A 19433-nucleotide genomic window follows, 5' to 3' on the forward strand; every position below is an offset into this window, starting at 1 on the left:
TGAAAATCACATTACTTAACCCAATTGGTCTGAAATTGTTTGCAGATTTAGCTCCTTGCACTTTTGGAAGTAATACAAGAGAGATTGAATTCATCCCTTTGGGTATAAACTTTCTCATTCAGCAAAATTGAATAGCATTTATTAAATCATTCTTGATTATCTCCCAGCAACTTCTATAAAAAATCCCAGAAAAACCATCTGGACCTGATGCACTTTCAGGATCAATATCAAAAAAAAAATTCTTTAATCTCTTCTTCATCAGGAATGCCATCCAACATTTTTTGATCCTCCTCATCAATTAATTTAAGTATCACATCTAATAACTTGTCATCACAAACCACAAGTTGATATTGAAATTTTCCTTGGAAGTGATTCACTAATAATTCTGCAATTTTTTCTTGGTCTGCAATCAAATTCCCATCTTTATTTTCAATCTCACTAATCATATTTTTTGAATCCCTTATCTTCATGTTGTTATGAAAGAATCTTGTTTTGACTGATCCTTCTTTAATCCATTTAACTCTAGATTTCTTCCTTAACAAAGTATTTGCATGAACCTCTCCGCTTGCATGCTCATTTTGAGCATTAACTAAAATATTAAGAGCTTCTTCATCAAATGAGTATCTATCAGAGATTTTAGTTGCTACTTTTACTTTTTCTCCTGCTTCTCTTATCTTAACATTGACATCTCCAAAAACCTTTCAATTCCACTCATTTAAATTTTTTTTTAATTCTTTCAATTTCTGCAGGAACTGAAAAGCAGGATCACCAACAATTGGCTTTGACCAGCAATCAAATACTACATGAAAAAAGTCAGGATGACTAATCCACATTTTTTGAAATTTTCTTGAAACATTCTTGGGTTTAGGGATACTAGCAGAACCACCCAACAATGGAGCATGATCTGAGACAATTCTCATACCAATCTTGTAACCCCAATCTCCATAAAGCTGTAACCATTTTTGGTTAAAAACTTCTCTATCCAATTCACATAAAATTCTCTTGCTACCTTGTTGACAGTTTGACCATGAGAATTGTAACCCAGTTTTAGGAGCTTGAAATAGTTCACACTGATTGAGACACTCATTGAATTCCAACATTGCATTTTTATTAGGAAGTCTTCCTCCAATTTTCTCTTCTTGTGATAATAAAACATTAAAATATCCAAGTACAATCCATAGTTTGTTTAAATCACTGATAATCAGCATTTCAGCCCACAAAAATCTTCTTTGAACTACTTTAACATGTGCATGCACTCCTGATACAACTACATCACCAACACTGATTGTTATCATTTGACTAGAAACAGAAATAACTTGTGGCTGACTAATATTTTTGCTCCAAAATAACCAGATATTTCCTTTTTTACCAGGACTAGAATTATGAATAACCATTTTTTCCATTCCTGGAAGATTTAACTTTTGACAAAAAGAAGAACTGCAAACTACTTTAAGTTCAGCTATCCATACTAAAGAAGGACTAAATTGATTAATTAAAGACCAAAGTTTGTCCTGAGCCCTCAACTTTCTAAGACCCCTGACATTCCAAAAGATAATCTTCATTATTTAGATGGGGGGTTCCTGGTACCCCCTTTACCAGGCTTTCTGAAATTATATTTATTATTTACTGGAACTAAACCATTTACCTTTGCATTCACTGTTGGACTTTTTGAAGAAGATGTACTTGCAGTAGAAGTTACCATTTCTTTCTCTACTATTTTAGACCAAGAAGTAACCTGAACATGCATATCAACCACTGTACCGTCTTTTCCATTCACAAACTTAACACTACTATTATTAAGATTACTTTGTTCCACTACCTTATAAATCTTTGGAGTTTCAACTTTTTCTTCAACAATATTTTCTTCTTGTATTTCAGTCTCTAAAATACTGAATATATTTTGTTGTGCAACATTTTCACCACTTGAAGCATTGTCTTGAACTGTAACTTTAATAGTATCCACAACTGAATCAACTTGCAATAGAGGAGCAATATCAAAAGGAATCAGAGGCTGCCTCTCCCTCCTTTGAGTATTACTATTTGTCTTTTCAAAAGATTTTTCAACTTGGCTTTTATTCTTCTCAAACCTGCATTCAGTATTCAAATGACCCAATATATTACATGAAGTACAGAATTTAGGACAATCTGGTATTAAAACATCTTGAAAAAAACCTCCATACTTTGTTCCAATCCAAACCTTACTAGGAATGTGTTTTGAAAAATCAACTTCAACCAACACATTAGCATAATACCCCATTTCACATCTCGATGTAGCATAATCAATTTTAATTGGAGTACCTATTTCCCTACAGATAGTGAATAAAATCTTCTCACTCCAAAATTCCAATCCCAACCCAGGAAATCTGACCCAAACCATTGCTTTTGAAGTTCTTTGACTTGCTGGACGAAAATTAGATACCCAGTTTCTGATTTGCAGCACTTGATTTAAGACTTCCAAACTCTCAGACTTGATGTAGTTTTTATCTCTTTGATTCTCAAGCTTAATCGTAAAAAAAACCCTACCCCAAGGAATCATTATAACCTCACCTTCTAATTTCCATTGACTAATAACAACATCATCAACAAATTTTATTTGTTGCAAATTCAGTCTACCAATCAATGAGAATCTCCACGGATTAATACTTTATTCAAACAAATCATCAGGCAATTCGATTGAAGGAATTTTATTTGGAGATTTATTATTATTATCTAAAAAATCCATTTCAGATGAACTTGGATCAATCGAAGTATTTTTTGGATCATGATCCATTAAAAACACTTGATTAATACACAAAAATCATTGTATAACAAGAAACAAGAAGGAAGCCTGACTTTTTCACCTGAATTACTGCTTTGAATCTCGGAAATCGAAGAAAAAAGTCGCCGAGTCACACCGATCCTCAGAGCTCAACTCATCCCGAGTCACACCGATCGAAGACAAGAGAGGGGTCCACACAAAAACAAATGCGCCAAAAAAAAGACAAGGGTCTCTGTTACAACTGTGGTGATGTTTATAGGATGGGTCACATTTGCAAAGTTAGCCAACAACCATTTACGGTGCAAGTAGAGTCAATTAATACTCAGGACAATGAGTTTGGGGAAGATATTTTTGAAGAGGATGTTGAATCACCTGTTGAGTATGATATGAAAATTTCTTTACATGCACTCACTAGGTGATACAGTTCGACTTGTAGACAACCTGCCAAGCCGGTCGCACGTTTTCACGGGCCGGCCCAAGGATTTTGGCCTGTTTGCCGGCTCTAAATTTTGGTTCTCTGTCTTCGTACATTTAAGCTGAAAATATTTAACATTGAAAATTGCAATTGCAAATATTTGCAGTTCTCAATCAAATACAAACCCTTTCTCCTTTTCTTTTTCCTTTTCTTCTGAGTTTCCACTCCTTCTTTTCCTTATCCATTTCAGAGCTGGTTTTTTCTGTAGAGCACTCAAATCTCCTGTCTTCTTCTCAATCGTCTGTAAGTATATTTCTCTCATCTCTATGTATTTAATCCATCTCTCAAAAGAAAAATCTCTGTTTTTTTTTTCACTTTAAAACCCTAGCTCTAGTCTCTTCCTTTGATCAACCAATGTTTTCATCATACTCATTCATACGCTTGTTTAAAATCTATTTGATTGAAAACCCAAGTTTATTTGCGATTTTTAAGTCTCTTGCAATAAAAAAAATCTCAACATTCCATTGCTATGAGATTTGCCTGTGTTTGGGGGGAAATTGAGTGAATGCTGCGTTTCATGGTTACCTGTAAAGATTTGAGATGGTTTGGTTCTTGATGTATTGATTATTATCTTCAGTTCCTTATATTACCTGTAATAATTTGTTTATTTCTTCGAATAGATGGGTGGCGTGTCTTGTTAAACACTATTGATTCAAATAGTGGTATTAGTGTTTTGCAATCATTCGGGGTTGGCAAAGGCATATTCAATCTATCATTTGGTAATGCGGGTAAAACGTTGGAGCAGAGTTGTAGTCCGCCACTCAACATACCAAGTACTCGTATAAATGCCTCTTCTACTTTAGGTACATCTACTACTACTTTCAATATATTTTGTGCGAATACTAGTTTTTCGTGCATTTGATAAGGATGGTAGTGTAATGTAGGGATTTTGTTACAGGTCAATTTCGTTATCTACATAAAACATCAAGCACACCTCCAACAAGCATTCTCAGGCCTTTTCACCAGTCTTGCGGCAATCGGTAAATATTCTTAACAGTAATTCCATAGATGCCTCTTCACATGGTTGCTAATGATGAAATTTCGTTAGTTTAAGAAAAATGAATGTGCTCCAAGATGGTAATGGGATACTGTACTTTGGTTCTTTAGATAGAGTTTCCAAGAACATTTTATTGCGTTTATAAAAGTTTCAAAAAACTAATTTAAAATTTATGTTGCGGCATATATCTGCATTGTTACATATTATCAGCTTACCACATGTTGTTACATATTATCAGCTTACCACATGTTAAATGGTTTACATCATTTTCAGGATCAGTTTATAGTGTATGACTTTTATATACTGTTGAAGGCGGTGGACTATCATTAGTTATGCTGTCTAGGTTTCTCATTTGTCAGACAAACTGACTCCGCCAGACCTCAAATCCTTTTACATTCCCCAGTTTAGGTTGAGTAGTATGTATTAAATAGCTTAGGTTGAGTAGTATGTATTAAATAAGAGAAATGGTAGTGGGTTGCCCCTTAAAAGAGTTGCACGCTGCAACTCCTCATGATATTAGTTGAATTCTACAACTCAGATGCCCCTATTTGAAATCTAGTTGTTCTTAAAATCAAATCTAGTTTCCTCTTTGCACTGCACAACTTTTTTGAAGGAGCTGCCTCCTACTATTCCTTAGTAAGAGGACACCATGTACATTCAAATTGAATGATTCAATACTAGATGCGAGATACATAGGGAACAGTTTGTCACATAAATTAAATATTTGCGCTTGTTCCTTCTTTGATACTTTTATACTGTTAACTCCGACACCACTTTAAATTACAGGGAATTTCTTCTTCAAGGAAGTTTCTTTCAGAATCGTCCTCCGACCAGACACCTGTAGCAAATCCACCGTCATGACCTGTTCCGCAAATAGGCAGTGGAACAACTGAAACCCAAGCGGTGGTCCCTAAACGTGCCAGCCTTCAGGCAGTGTTGAAGGATATAAACAGGTATGGGGTTGTTATATATATTTGAGTGTGTTTATTAGTTTCTTGTTCGATGTGAGTTTAAGTCCCCTGTATATACCATCGATAAGTGCAAAGTACTTGCTGAAAGAACAACGAGAAGTATATTTCAAATTTAGAAAGGAAATTCAGCAGCTCCTTAAAAAAGTTACACGATGCAGCCCTCATCTTATCCGTTGAATATAGAACTCACGTGCCCATTTTACCCTCGTGCTTACTGCTTGGGGTCAACATCCATTGGATGCCTTTCTGCACCATGCAATTCTTTTTATGTAGCTGCCTGCTAGTTCACCTCTGTCAGAACTATGGTCGCGTAAAAAATAGTCATATTTTTTTATTTATTATCCTTGTTTGATCTAAATATTACTTCATACCTCTCCTAGAAATGATATAACTATCAGTCAAAAAAAGAATTTGAAGGGATATTCTTTTGATTTGGCAGATGAGATGGATCGTTTAATGTGTTTCCATTGTAGCTGTTCCTCCTGTAGAACTTTTGTTAGCCTTGCCTCATGCATACCTTTTGGCATCGTGCATAAACTTTTGTTTGTTAATAGCCTAATGTTTAGCTTTCTCGAGGTTTGGGAAACTGTAGAAGTTAAACATAAAATTCGAAATATTCATCTACTTGTACTTACTTGATTAGGGATTATATTTTGAGAACTATACTAAAGATACTCATGACTACTTTTAATGATAGGTAGATTTTAAACTCAGAAATCTACTGGTCTACACTCCTAGGTCCTTCGTTTCAAGGTCACACAGCTCCATGCCTTGCTGACATATTGATCATATACTTTGTTTTTCAGTAACCATGCCTCATCTCATACTCTCTAGTTTTTGTATAATATCTCTTTGTTGAACAAGCCAAACCATTAGAAGCTAGCTAACTTGGGATGCGAATGTTGATGGGTGTTTCATTTCATATATAATCTCTTAGTCATTATATAGGCAAACCTTGTCCTCTATTGCAACTGCAGCTTACAAGAAAGCGAGCATCAAAGACCGCCTATCAGGTAAACTTGTACATGAACAATGGAACTTATGCCTGAACTGTTGAACATAGCAGGGTCGCTAACAACTGTAGGCCGTTTTAAATTCTTTAGGGATTTCTTGTCAAATGCCACTTTAACCAGTGTTTCCCGCCATTAAATTTTTTGTGCTTTTACAATTTCCCAATTAACCCTGTCTCAGATCCTTGAAAATGAGTATATTCTGTGCTTAACTTTGTGATTTTGCTAAAATTTCAAGCTCTTGCATTTTCATGTTCATTCAAATTTTTATTGATGTAATGGTACAGCTAAGTATTGTTCTATCAAGCATTACTTAACTTGAACTAATATTTGTTCATGCAGGTTATACACTCAGCAGTCAGCACGTGCCAATGCAACCCATAATCATGGGTGGGATAAAGATCGTCTCCTAGTTGGTAAGTGCAAGAACTGCTGATGTTGTAAGAGCGCAAAACCAGCTGTGCTAATTATACTTGCCGGTATTTGTGCGACAGCCGAGGCGTTTGTAGGGAAAGGGTTATTCAAAAAGAGAGTTTCATATCACGCGAAGGGAAGATCTGGAATGGAAGTGCGAGCAGAGTGTAGGTTAACTGTCGTCGTCAGGGAGATGACAGGAATGGCACCGGGCATGCTGTTCATATCGAGTACAATGTTCCTGGAGAAACGGTGGAGAATACAGCCCTGAAATCTGGCAGAACGCGCTCCTCCTTTTGACTCCAGGGGGTTAGTTTGGAGGCTATGATAGCCAGACAAAGAATACACAATTTCCACAAGCTCTCGAAGAGGGAGAGGCGATTGGTTCCACATAAGCTTATCGAGACTACTGACTACCCCTTTATGGGGCCGCAAAAGCAAGCCTAGCAACTCAGAGAAGTGTTCCATGGCTTGAAGTAGAGTTTTGGAGAAACAATCTTGTTGCAGAACCAACCACCTTGGTCCAAAATTCGATGCTAGAGGTGGACATTTTTGCTTCGGTTTATGATAAGATGTTTCTGTACCTGGGATTTAAATTTGCTAAACAAACTAAGTTGAAGCAAAGGTGGACATCTAATTGCTTCACAAAATTAAGATCAATAAGTTTTGTATTTTTGGGGCCATTAATTTTTCTTGTGTTCCTTCTGGACTCCATCTTGTGTTATATTGAAAATCGTCGATCTCATCATGAATAGAGAGACATCTGGATGGTTATTCCGTTGAAATAGTGTCCTCCTTTTCACAATCGGCTGGAATCTTTATCACGGTTAGGTATGCAGCAACTATCACCCTTAAATGCAACACGAATTAAGAGTGGAGTCAGCTACCTACTCTCGTAGTGTTTCCCGAAAAAGATACTATTCTTTAGTGCACGTTATTTTCTTAATTAATATTTGCCCACCTTCACTTGAAATTTCCATCAAAGGAAACAAAAAAGAAATAAAAGTCTTGGGGTTCTGATGGAAGATACTGCTGAGGTTATATACCAAGGTTTGTTCATACTGCTAAAAACAGTAGACTGAAGCAGAAATCAATGAATCTTCATCATTTGGTTAGTGGACCTATCCAGGCAAGTAAGATGCCATTAATGCCCTTTACATTGTTTTCATTTTCTTGAAACTCCGTTGTTCAATCAGTGTTTCTTTATCAATTTTGGGAGCTGCTTAAAATACTAAAGAAAAAAAGTTTGGGAGCTGCTTAAAAATAAAGAGTTAGCCTAGATCCAAATGCAACTTAAAGATTCAAGAAGATGAACTAAACAACAATCTGTGCTTAAACCCGATCATCATCATTTGAACTTATCAAAACCAAAAAGTTCATCTTCTTTACCTTCTATCAGTCTTCGTGTTAAAGTCATTTTGCCTTCTTCCACAAACTGCTTTGTTTTGAACCAGAAGATTTACAAGTACTAGTGTAAGTTTCTTCTCGTGTACCCTTTCCAACGCAACTCCTTCTATCAGTTTTAATTTCTTTGACTTAATTTGCTGAAAATACGTTTGATTTTTGTTCTAAAGTTTCTAGATAGATCTGTCAATTTTATTTTGTTAAACCATTTGCATATCAAGTATGGTTTTTTTGCAAGTTGTTAAACCATCATTCTTTGGCAGATCTGTAACAACAAGGTCATTTTGTTGGTTAATTTGCTACTTTGCTTTAGAGTCTGTAAGATTTTGGAGGTTTTCTTGAATCGTTGCTTTTGAGGGGATAATTTATATAATTGATGGGGAATTGCAGATCAAGTTTTTTGTTGTAAATTCATGATCTTCAGTTTCATATTCTTTTATGTCATAACTGTTGCTTGACATGGAGTCTGTATTTTCGCAGATCTGAAACAATAGAAAATGGGTAATTTATTGGGCTGTGTAAAAGTCCACCAGATGGAAGTTGCTGTCAAGGAGAACTTTGGCGAGTATAAGAAAGTTCTTGCCCCTGGATGCCATTGCGTACCATGGTGTTTTGGTAGTCGAATAGTTGGTCATGTCAACCTCAGGGTTCAGGAGCTGGATTTGAGATGCAAGACCAAGACAAAGGTACGTAGACGGAAATACCTTTAGCGCATCTCGAGACTTGATATTTATACAAACTTATAATTAACGGGGTTATAGAAGCATTTAGATGAACTTTTTTTTCCTTACAGGATAATGTGTTTCTGACTGTCGATGCATCTATACAATATCGAGCTGTACGAGAAAATGCAGGCGATGCATTCTACAAACTGAGCAATACAAGGGGCCAAATCCAAGCCTATGTTTTTGATGGTATGCGTGCACTCTAAACTGTGAAATTAACATCTTACTCTTAATTTTAAAGTGTAATCTTTATATGGTTAATCTATTATTTCAGCTATCAGATCCATTGTTCCAAAGCTTACTTTGAATGATGTTTTCGAGCAAAAGGATGATATTGCTAACGAAGTTGATGAACAACTGGAAAGGGTATAATTCATTTCTAATAGCAATTGTTTGATAATGTTCTGTGAGAAATGGCATTTTCATTTGATTTGGCCGTATTTAATTTGACTGCAGGCTTTAGCGGATTATGGATATGAAATCGTTAAGACACTCATTGTTGACGTAGAACCCGATGACAAGATCAAATTTGAAATCAATGACGGTAAGATTCTATCAATGATGGCTATTACTTTGGTTTGTCTTGCATTCCACTCTTCAAACTGTAACTTCACAGAGTTTCTATGGACCCAACTTGCATCCTTTCTGACGCTAAAGTATTCCCAGATATCCTTTGTGAAGGTACAATTTAGTAACAGATGATCCACAGACTTGTGTTCATTATCACACAAGCTACAGTTAGTGTTATCAATCTGAAAACCTCTTCGCAACAGGTTATCAGTTGTTGGTATAGCATTATTAGGAGGTATATTTTTCTCCAAATATGCTTGTAAGAGACTATATTTCCATGATGCATATTCTTCATTTGCCATTTATAACCCTCCTTGGTAGAATATCCTGTAGCAGCCGAAAATTTTTATTTTATCATCTAAATCGGTTAGAGTTGGTGGATTACCATGGATATTGAGATGATTGTTCAGCTCAACTGTGACTTCAGTGGAAGGATTCTCCCTAAGCTATATTCTACAACTTCCATTATGTATTAAATCTGCCACTTTAGCTTGCTTTTGAGATGTTGCCTTGAAAGCTCTATGTGTGTTTCCTTGAACGGAATTGAGCTCTTCCATGCATCCTGCCAGATATTGATATCCCTCCCCCTATCAATAATGAATGTGGAGTTCCACTGCACCAGTCCCATTTCACTTTGAATACCTTTCCAGTAACCCCTTCCATGAGGCTTCTTGTACTCTTTTGGCCATAAGTCATTGTTGTCAGATTTAGTTTGTTGCTGAATTATCTTTCTCCATAAACCTTGTTTATCTTGTGTATACCTGCAGCTCCACTTTGCCATCATAGCTTTGTTAGTTGCACTTATATTTCTTATGCCTAACCCTCCGAACTCTTTAGGTGTGCAACATCTATCCCAAGCAACCCAGCGAATCTTTTTCTTTTCCCTTGTTGTACCCCATAAGAAGTCTCTCATCATCTTGATCATTCTTTTCTCCACACTAGCAGGCATCTTAAGTAAGGACATGAAATAGATTGATAAACTAGCTAGTGCACTGTTTATTAGAATAGTTCTCATTGCTTTCGACAGAAGTTTTCTTTTCCAAATGGCGAGCTTCTTTTGAAGTTTCTCATTAATATACTCCCAAATGCTTGTTTGCTTCACTCAGGCCCCAAGTGGCATGCCTAGGTATTTAATGGGAAGACTTTCCAATTTGCAATAGAGAATCTTAGCTAAATCTTGAATCGTATGGACCAATAAACTTGAAGTATCAACACAAGATTCTCAACCATCTCTTCTTTTGAATCTAGAAAGATCAATGTGTCATCAGCAAATTGCAGATGAGACACTTTGATCTCTGGATGGATATTAAATCAAGTAATCATCCCTAAATGCTCTGCCTTCTCCAGAAGTTTAGTGAGAAGCAATTTACCCGAACTGATGTTTGAGCAGAAGAAAGGAACCATTCAACCCAGTTTCTCCATTTCAATCCAAAACCAGCTCCTTCCAGCAGCATATCCAAGCAGCACCAGTTCACATTATCAAAAGCCTTTTCTATGTCTAATTTACATAACACACCTGGCTTGTTGGATTTAAATCTGTCTTCAATGAGCTCCCCAGCAATAGAATCCCATCTTGAATAAGTTTGCCTTGGATGAAGGCTCCTTGGTGTTCTGAGATGATCTGAGGAAGCACTGTCTTAAACCTCCCAGCTAGAATTTTTGAGATAATTTTATACATGCTGTTCACGAGACTTATAGGTCTGAAGTGCTGAGGTCTGTTAGACTCCTCCCTTTTAGGTATTAAACTTATGAAGGCAGAATTTATTCTCCAATCCATCTTTTCCTCATCTTGAAACTCTTGAATCACATCCATGATATCTGAAAGACTTGATCACAGGCCATGCCACTGTGTAGAATTCCAGTGGACCAGGTGATCTGTTTTTACCACAATTCTTAACAGTTTGCCAAACTTCACTTTTTTGAATTGGTCTTTCAAGCCAAGTTTTCTCCTTGGGTAGTCAGAAGTGTCTAGTGTAGGTATCCAAGGATGAGCCTCATTGAATAAATCTGAGAAGTATCGAGAGAAGTCTTCTCTTATGTCACTTTGATTGAAGTTATCTTGACCATTTATCACCAGTTTGTGCACCTTATTTCTTCTTCTTCTTCCACTAAATTCTTAAATTTGGTTTCAGCTGCAAGGCTACGGTTGGTAGCAACGGAAAAGGCAGAGGCTGAGAAGATGTTGCTTATCAAGATTGCAGAGGCTGAAGCGGAATCGAAATACCGCTCCGGATTGGGTATTGCTTGGAAGCGTCAAGCAGTTTTTGATGGTCTCGCTAACACAATACAACGGTTCTCAGATAGCGTTCCCGGAATTTCTCCCAAAGATGTCATGGAGATGGTTTTAGCAACAGAATACTTGGACACTTTGAAGGAAATTCGTGCTCACACTGAATCTTCCGCAGAGGTTATGCCTCATGGGCTTGGTGCTGTTCGTGACGCAGTCACTCAAATTCGTCAGGGTGGTCTATTTCAAGGCTCTTCTGCTTAGTTCATCTTCACCTTAAAAATACAGCCTAACCCTTTATTCAGTACCCAGCTATATTTATGTTTACATTAATCAACTTCCATACACTCTGTTTGCCTTTTGGGACTAATAGTGTGCTGATATGTTGTTGTTGTTCAACTTTGAACTTGTTTTATGGTTTTCTGAACTCCAACTCTCTTTTTTCATTTTCTTTCTCTTACATCGTAAACGGATGCAATGTTAACCGACCTCAGTAGCCACAGTTCTAGTCTGTTCTCATTCTAGATTTTTCTTTACTTAGCATATGAGTGTTTGACTAGCTAGCATGACCACTTTTACAACTTGTTACAGACTGTAGTAATTTCATAATCTACTTGGCACACTTTGGAGTTATCCAGACTAACAACCGACTCTTCTAAACAAGGACTAGACCAAACGTCATTCACACTTGACAATTAACTAAGTTGACTTATTTATCACAAGAGAAAGAGACCTCCGTTACACTTAAGAGTGAAATATCTGCACAATTGAGTAGTCCTTTTTTGTTGCACACTGTGATTGATCTTTTTAGAGTCTGACAAGATATATATATTCCTATTTCATGGTTTAAAACAAAGCATGGCCGGAAGTTAGGCCTTAGTTTTCTCACAGTGGAATAGCACACAATTGGTTACCGGTGGCCGGCCGGTATGCATTTTAACCTTTAACCCCAATTTATTTATTTTCACTACCCATTATTATCCTTTTTAAACATAGTAACAATGTGAGCTATGACAGAACTAGATTACAGCTCAACTTGGGAGGTCTGGGACTAGAATAGTATATATGTTTTATCTTATTTGCCAACCTCAATGGGCTAGCATTAAGAAATTTAATGAAGAAAATTTCTTGGAAGTTGTTTACCGCAAGAGCACACAGTAGGTAACAGATTAAAAAGATGATGGCAGAGTAAATGTAGAATTGTAGTTGTACATCATAATCCCAACATTATTGCAGCATAAACTCATTGTTATTACATCCACTAGGATCACAGTGTAGCTAGGCTACTACCCCCACTATCTATTCCCAAAGAAGATCAATAATAACTCTTACCCATAAACGGTTTTCAGTTGCTTTCATTTCTTGGAACTTCTACTGCTCCTGGGTGGAGGGTTAACGGCATTAATTTGCACACCTGTCCAACAAGAGGTCACCGGGATTTTGTAAGGGAATATATACTCCTGTATGTAACCGACATGTTCCGAAATTGAGTTTTCCGTTCTTTGGTCGTTGTGTAATTCGATGATCAAGAAAAAAAGACTGCCAAAGTCAAGCGACCAAAAAGAACAAATTTGACTATCTTGTCTGAATCTCACTGTGGAATCTCGTATTGCATTTTAAGCTTCTTTTCACTCACTCTATCCTCAAAGAAAAATAAATATCTGATCAAAAAAAAAAAAAAAGTAAGGGAGTGGGTTAATATGAAACTGATACACAGTTCAATGATTCGTGAGCGTGAATCTAAATATTTATATACGATTTTGAAATATAAAATTCTAATCACATGATCAATGAACCTTAAACCTTACAGAAAACTTATTTTTAAAGCAAAACCTTACGATACTAAATAAGGCTTGTTTTACCGTTCCCTCTTCAAACCAATTCACTTATTGGCAGCAGGAGTTGCAATGGCCACTGCCTATATTGTTCTACATTGACTTCGATAATTTTTTGGAACAACCCGAGTGCATTGTAAAAGCATCTTCATCGTCTTCTTTTTCCATACATCACAACTCTATTAGAAAAGAGAAATAAAATTTGAATGGTAAAAGCGTTTTTTCAATTAGTTTGCTGCAGCTTCGTGAATGATCTCAATTTCTTTCGACCAAGGGAATTTAGCGCTTCTCATCTACTTGTTGAACGTTGAGGCGAAGCATGTACAAAATTCAAACCTACCGAAACTAAAAGGTTTTGCTGTAACCTCTCCAAGTTCGGATTCTTTACCATCGGAACTACCACTATATATCTTAACGTGTTTAATATATACATCCCAACCAAGAGGACGTTTGGGAAGTGAGGTGGCTTTTTTTCTAGGATCAAAATTACTGTGTGAACAAGTGTCTCTTAACCGAGTAGTTTGTAGCAAAAAACTGTTTGAAAAGGAAAATAAAACATACGTTTGTTATTTGTGAATAGGTTTATGATGACATGGTGCTGTAGATGTTATGAAAAAACAGAGGATTGTTAATCTAGCTACATGTACTACTTAAATTTTTATGAACGTCTATGTATATATTTAGTTTTAGTTGCAAGGGAGGCCTTTAGTGAATCTGGGATTTTTCTTAGCATTATCCTAAGTGATTATGTAATTTAGGTCTTTGACCTCTTCCTCCCACTTCCTGATCGTTTGGGAAGTTGAATACTATACCAAGAATTGAGACATAAGAAAAATAGCCTCCGTACTTAGATGTCAGATTGATAGATTTGGAGTGAAGAGAAGTACCAAGTAATGATCCAGGAGGCTTGATCATTGAAAGATAATCGGCACAAGTGGAAAGGGGATCTGTTTACTGCAAGTTGAGGCAAGTTTATTCGGTCCTTTAGTCTCCGACAGATGTAGAATCGGCGATTGAATAATTCTTAAACTGTGTGGCTTATTTATGAATTTAAAGTAAGAGAAGATTCTAGTTTGGCTTTAGAGGGTGTTCTCTCTGGTACATGTCACCAAATTACCCGCAGTTTGATAAGGTATATAGAAATAGCACTACAACTCTAAATACTAGTATTATTTTCAGTTTCATTTTAATTACTACAAATGTTCATTAACCTCTTTTTTCTTACAAATGTTAATTGATAGGCTGTGCCAACAGATATGAATTTGAAAGATCCAGTTCTGGATTGGTTGCACTTGAGCATCCTGTACCTGTTGTCTTGGGATATTAGCTCAACTGATACAAGGGTTCAAGTTCACTGACATGAGAGGTGGGAATCAAAACTAATTACTAGACTTTTTCTATTTGTCTTCCCTTTGGATTGATGTGTTCTGCAAAGTAATTGCTTCTAACTAAAAACTGTAACTAATACAGGATTCGGTTGATGCTCATGCGGTGGAAGATGATGGAGAATTTAAAGAATCAAGTTTGACTTTGAGGGTTTAATCATGGTAATGTCAAAAGCCAAATAGAAGTTGATTTAACTACACGCCAAAAGCTGCAGTTTGAGGTACAAAGAACTAGCACTACCACTGTAAATCCTATTTTTTCAGTTTTATTTGCCAGATTGAGTACCTTAAACAAAGAATCTTTGTTGATTTTGAACTATGAATTTGATTCAATACCTGCTAGGATTTGTTTTATCAAATGTTAGGGTATTGAGACATTTGAGTGCATTGACATTCCGTGAAAGATGTTCCAACACACACACACACCACAACTGCACATCTCTGTTCATTTCGCTTAGCATCTTGTTTGGCTTCTGGACATACACAGAACAGTTGAGGAAAAATGTACCTTTGTATGTTGTTGACCATTAATAGCTGGGTCATGACTGTCGTTAAGTTTGTGGATTCAGTTATCTAGTGGTCGGCGGTAATGAACGGCAGACAAAAGTCTTAACAATATTTTTTTCTAAGCAACTCTTTAAACTAGCTATATCAGTCTAGTGAATATATGCAATCCAAGTAAGCTTTGTTAAAGCATCATGCTAGCCACTTAAACTTGTGATGAGGAACAACATATCAGCAACTCAATTGGATATTGTACATGATTTTTGAAGTTATACATATTCCATCAAGAGAATGTAAATGACTGGAGCTATGTTGTAAGAGGTATGGCGCTCTAAGCGTAGGACTAGCGCCTAGCAAAAAAAGGCGCCAAGTCGAGGGGACATGACCAGCGCCTAGATACTACTGCTGATCTACATGATGTCATTTGTAGAATGAAAAATAAAATGGAGAGACTATCACTGCTAACTAGATGATATATTGAAGTGAGAGCTTTTTGCTAGTTTAATTTGCAGACGATCTTATTTTGGTTTGCGGCGGCCTTCTATAGAGAGAGGGAGTTAGAGAAGGGGAGGCGAAGAAGTATAAAAGAAATGGTTTTAGGGTTTTTGTTTAGTGGTGTTAAAAAGATGTTCGGTCAAATAGCCCAAATGAATTGCCTTGGGCTTGAATATTGTATTTGAGGTGAAATGTTGGAACTTAAGAATTTTAGAAAGTATATTTTATATTTGTATTGGGTATCATCCCGGCTCAACCTCCCGTGATAGTCTTTAGTTTACATACATTAAAACTGATTACATCTTAATCAATGTATCTAAATACTTTTAAAAGATAAGTAAATAGTTTAGTTATTAAGACCCCATGATGTTCACATGTATTTCATAAAATACATGTCGATATGAAAAATTATTCATAAAACTCAATTTGGATAATACTGTGAAAAAGTGATTTCATATTGATATTGTTGTCCCTGCATATGTCGTTCCTACTCATTTTATTTTATTTTGGAATCCATAGATTTTCTGCCAAGGAAAAAAGGGCGCCATTTGTAAATTTTTTTGTTGTTGCCGTAGCTAACATTGTAACAATATGTTCTTCATCTATTGAACTATTTTGATATGAAATTTAAACTATCTTGTTGTGGAGAGATATTTTTTTCTTTCTATTGTTCTCCAAAATCATATCTTATTTGTCGTAGTACGGAAACTCTGTTATTTTTAGGTTTATGTAACAATTTTACACAACCTATTTTTTTATATCGACTTGTGATTCGCATGTGAGTATATACCGAATTCTAACTAAATTTGGAAATCGTCTAGTTTTATGAAACTGTGTAGATTGTTTAATATGTTTTTATATTTTCTACGTATTTTGGTTTTAGTGTGCCTGGTTGGTATTGAACGTTAATATTTTAGCCACTAACTCAAAAAATCTGTAAATATATTTGTGTCATGTGGGTGTATTATTTTAAACGTTATTTTTTTACTTCAATATGCCAGTTTTGCACCCGGAAGTACTGACCCTAAAACTTGATTTAAACCATCGAACTTTAACGAAATTCACAAATTCATGTGGTAAATAGTTACTCGAAAAATTCTTAGAAAAATCATTCACCGAAACCAATATATTATGTTGTCACTCTTGAGATAAATATCAATATTTTCCTAATCAACAACTTTAGCTGCAATTATCGACTAAAGTTTCAACAAAATTTCAATGTCGTCGCTGAAAATATAAGTACCTGGAAAGAGTTAAGGATTCAACTGAATATCCTTTTAAGCAGTCCATCATACAATTCATACCACCAAAGATCAATAAACTTATTAACAGAAGAGGGTAAACACTGATTTGGCTCAAAGCCTAAAACAACTCGATGAGAAAGCACATAGCAAAATTTTACCCTTTTCCATGCGCAGAGATCGCAACAAATGCTAAATATGAACAATAATATTGGGTCTTGGAATTTGAAAAAAAGAAGCCTCCAAAGAGACTTACAATCTGATACATTTTCTGTCTGTATGTACCTACACTTGCATCTATTTATCTAAAAGATTTAATAGTACGAGATAATATCGAGAAGACATTGTACCTCACACCATCCTTTATGTACGCTAATAGAAGATCCGAGTTCTATACTTTAATGTTAAAGTCATCATTCCACATTACCAAATATTTATTAAAATACCGTTACATTGCAAGTTTTTTAGCCTTGGCTTGAAGAATCAAAACATCTGATGTCACCAATGAGTGCCTTAACAGAAGCATGCATTATACAATGAGGTTTTTAGATAGGAAAAAAGCATCTTTAAAAAATATAGAAAAATGAAACCCTAGAGCCCTAGAAAACTGTATCAACGTATAAAAACTAAGTTGCTCACTGGTCATAATTTAGAACTAATGCCTACTATGCTGAGCTGATAGTTTAAAATAGCTAACCAAGTCATTTATTGATCCAAAACTATAAATAGTTGGGCCAACATATTTTGATTCCATCGTTCATGGACATTCTACTCTAAATGCACTCTATCATAAATGTATGATGCTCCAAAGGCAAGAAAAATATATCATCGGACACACACGTTTGCCGCTTCCTTTGCAGAATTCCTAATACCTAATAGTTTTTTCAAAGAGATATGCAGACAAAAGCATTTGACCAAGAACCATTCATTTCATATCTAAAGATATGTTAATTATTCCCCCAACAATTTCTAGAAAGCAATGACTGCACATATCAATTAACGGAAGTAGGAAACTATGTACAGAGACGCGTACTCTAATTGTCTGCATATATTGATCATTTTGACTTGAAACCTTACCTCAAAAATCCAGGTGAACTGTCTCATGCACAACATCAAGACTGCCATATACTACATAACTCTACATCAAACCTCTCTAAAATCCATCTCCAAAGTTAACATCGTTCCTGAGATTATATATGCGAGTAAGGTAGCGAAAGAAAACATAATTGAACTGAGTAAGGATATATAAGTTATTGGGGCATGAATCCGCGGTATGCTATTTTATTTTGTAATGCAAGCACTTAATGGGTTTGCAGTCATCAGGGAACATGTCATGATGACATTATTCAACCATGTTCTTTGGATGCTGCTCCTTCACTCCAAAATCGAAGCTTGTCATCTGGAACCCATTTATTATGAACACGGCAAAAATATATACACGTATTGATTTGTCGTTTAAGATTATGATATTTTTTCTTGCAAACACTATTATTTACCCTTCTTCTGATCCAGTGAATAAACAACCACCAAACACATCCACAACTAAACCACAAAAATATAATATGAATATTTAAAGAAAGCTACAACCTAGTTTCTTATCTGACCACCAGTCATTGGGCCTTGGAAGCTGCAATTCTGTTGAGTTTTATTGTGAGCTTAAAGAATAACACTTGGGGAGAACTTTGCCTTCATACCAATCTTTTTTACATCCTAATAGTCTAAAGTCAATGCATCTAATCATTATGCGTGACTTCTCAACAGCGAGGGTAAAATATGAAAGATTAAGCTCATACATTTGGATTAGCAGGGTTGTCAGAATCAGCAGGAGCAAGTCATCCTACTGCAGTTTCACCAAAATTTTCAATTAAAGTTTCAGTGTTGCAAACGAAGTCGCAGTACTTTGAAACTCGCCAAGCAATTCTCCTGCTGTGAACTTTAACTTGTCTACAAGATAAATACTCGGATATTTAGAGAAATTAAATTAACAAAGAGCAGTCTTTCGTAGCAAAATGCTTAAACATTGGAAACATACACAATGCCAAAGTGAGTTACTCTCAAGTGGAAGGTAATTGATGACACTGGATACTTCTACATGCTATATGGATACTTGGAGCATCAATATATGACATTGATAATACATGCCCCGAATTGATTTAAAAAAACTTCAACAGTCTTGCATCCAAAAAGTAGAGCTAAGTTAAGGATGCCGTCACTTCCCCCTGATTAATGCATCCAATTAAGGAAAACATTATATTCACAAACCTAATTGTCATTTTAATTGATCTTCTAATAAAAATTTAATAGTAGAGCCATATTATCAAACTCAGTACCTTTATGCAGCTAATATTGATAGCCTGTCCATAAAGGATACTACACAAACACAGTGGAAGAGAGTAAGAGAAATTAACATGTGAAGTACCCC

General features: G+C 35.8%; 1 protein-coding gene and 2 long non-coding RNA genes across 4 annotated transcripts; all 3 read left to right on the plus strand.

The window, feature by feature from the left end:
- Positions 1 to 3347: 3347 nt before the first annotated feature.
- Positions 3348 to 7335, plus strand: LOC113319238. 2 transcript variants are annotated; one of them, XR_003345255.1, is made up of 6 exons: positions 3348 to 3476; positions 3854 to 4036; positions 4132 to 4213; positions 5017 to 5183; positions 6554 to 6627; positions 6706 to 7335. It is a non-coding gene; the product is annotated as an uncharacterized LOC113319238 (long non-coding RNA). The 2 variants fall into 2 exon arrangements; XR_003345254.1 differs by having other exon boundaries at positions 6554 to 7335.
- A 333-nt stretch (positions 7336 to 7668) lies between these two features.
- Positions 7669 to 12039, plus strand: LOC113318967 (hypersensitive-induced response protein 2-like). The gene is made up of 6 exons (XM_026567268.1): positions 7669 to 8098; positions 8510 to 8715; positions 8823 to 8943; positions 9029 to 9120; positions 9211 to 9298; positions 11457 to 12039. The coding sequence occupies exons 2-6, from the start codon at positions 8527 to 8529 to the stop codon at positions 11813 to 11815; spliced, it is 849 nt and encodes a 282-aa protein (XP_026423053.1). The 5' UTR covers positions 7669 to 8098; positions 8510 to 8526; the 3' UTR covers positions 11816 to 12039.
- A 2196-nt stretch (positions 12040 to 14235) lies between these two features.
- LOC113318025 lies at positions 14236 to 15003 on the plus strand. The gene is made up of 3 exons (XR_003344225.1): positions 14236 to 14518; positions 14628 to 14752; positions 14857 to 15003. It is a non-coding gene; the product is annotated as an uncharacterized LOC113318025 (long non-coding RNA).
- The last annotated feature ends 4430 nt before the right edge of the window (positions 15004 to 19433 follow it).

This window comes from Papaver somniferum, chromosome 10 (assembly GCF_003573695.1).
Source record: "Papaver somniferum cultivar HN1 chromosome 10, ASM357369v1, whole genome shotgun sequence".
NCBI lineage: Eukaryota > Viridiplantae > Streptophyta > Magnoliopsida > Ranunculales > Papaveraceae > Papaver > Papaver somniferum.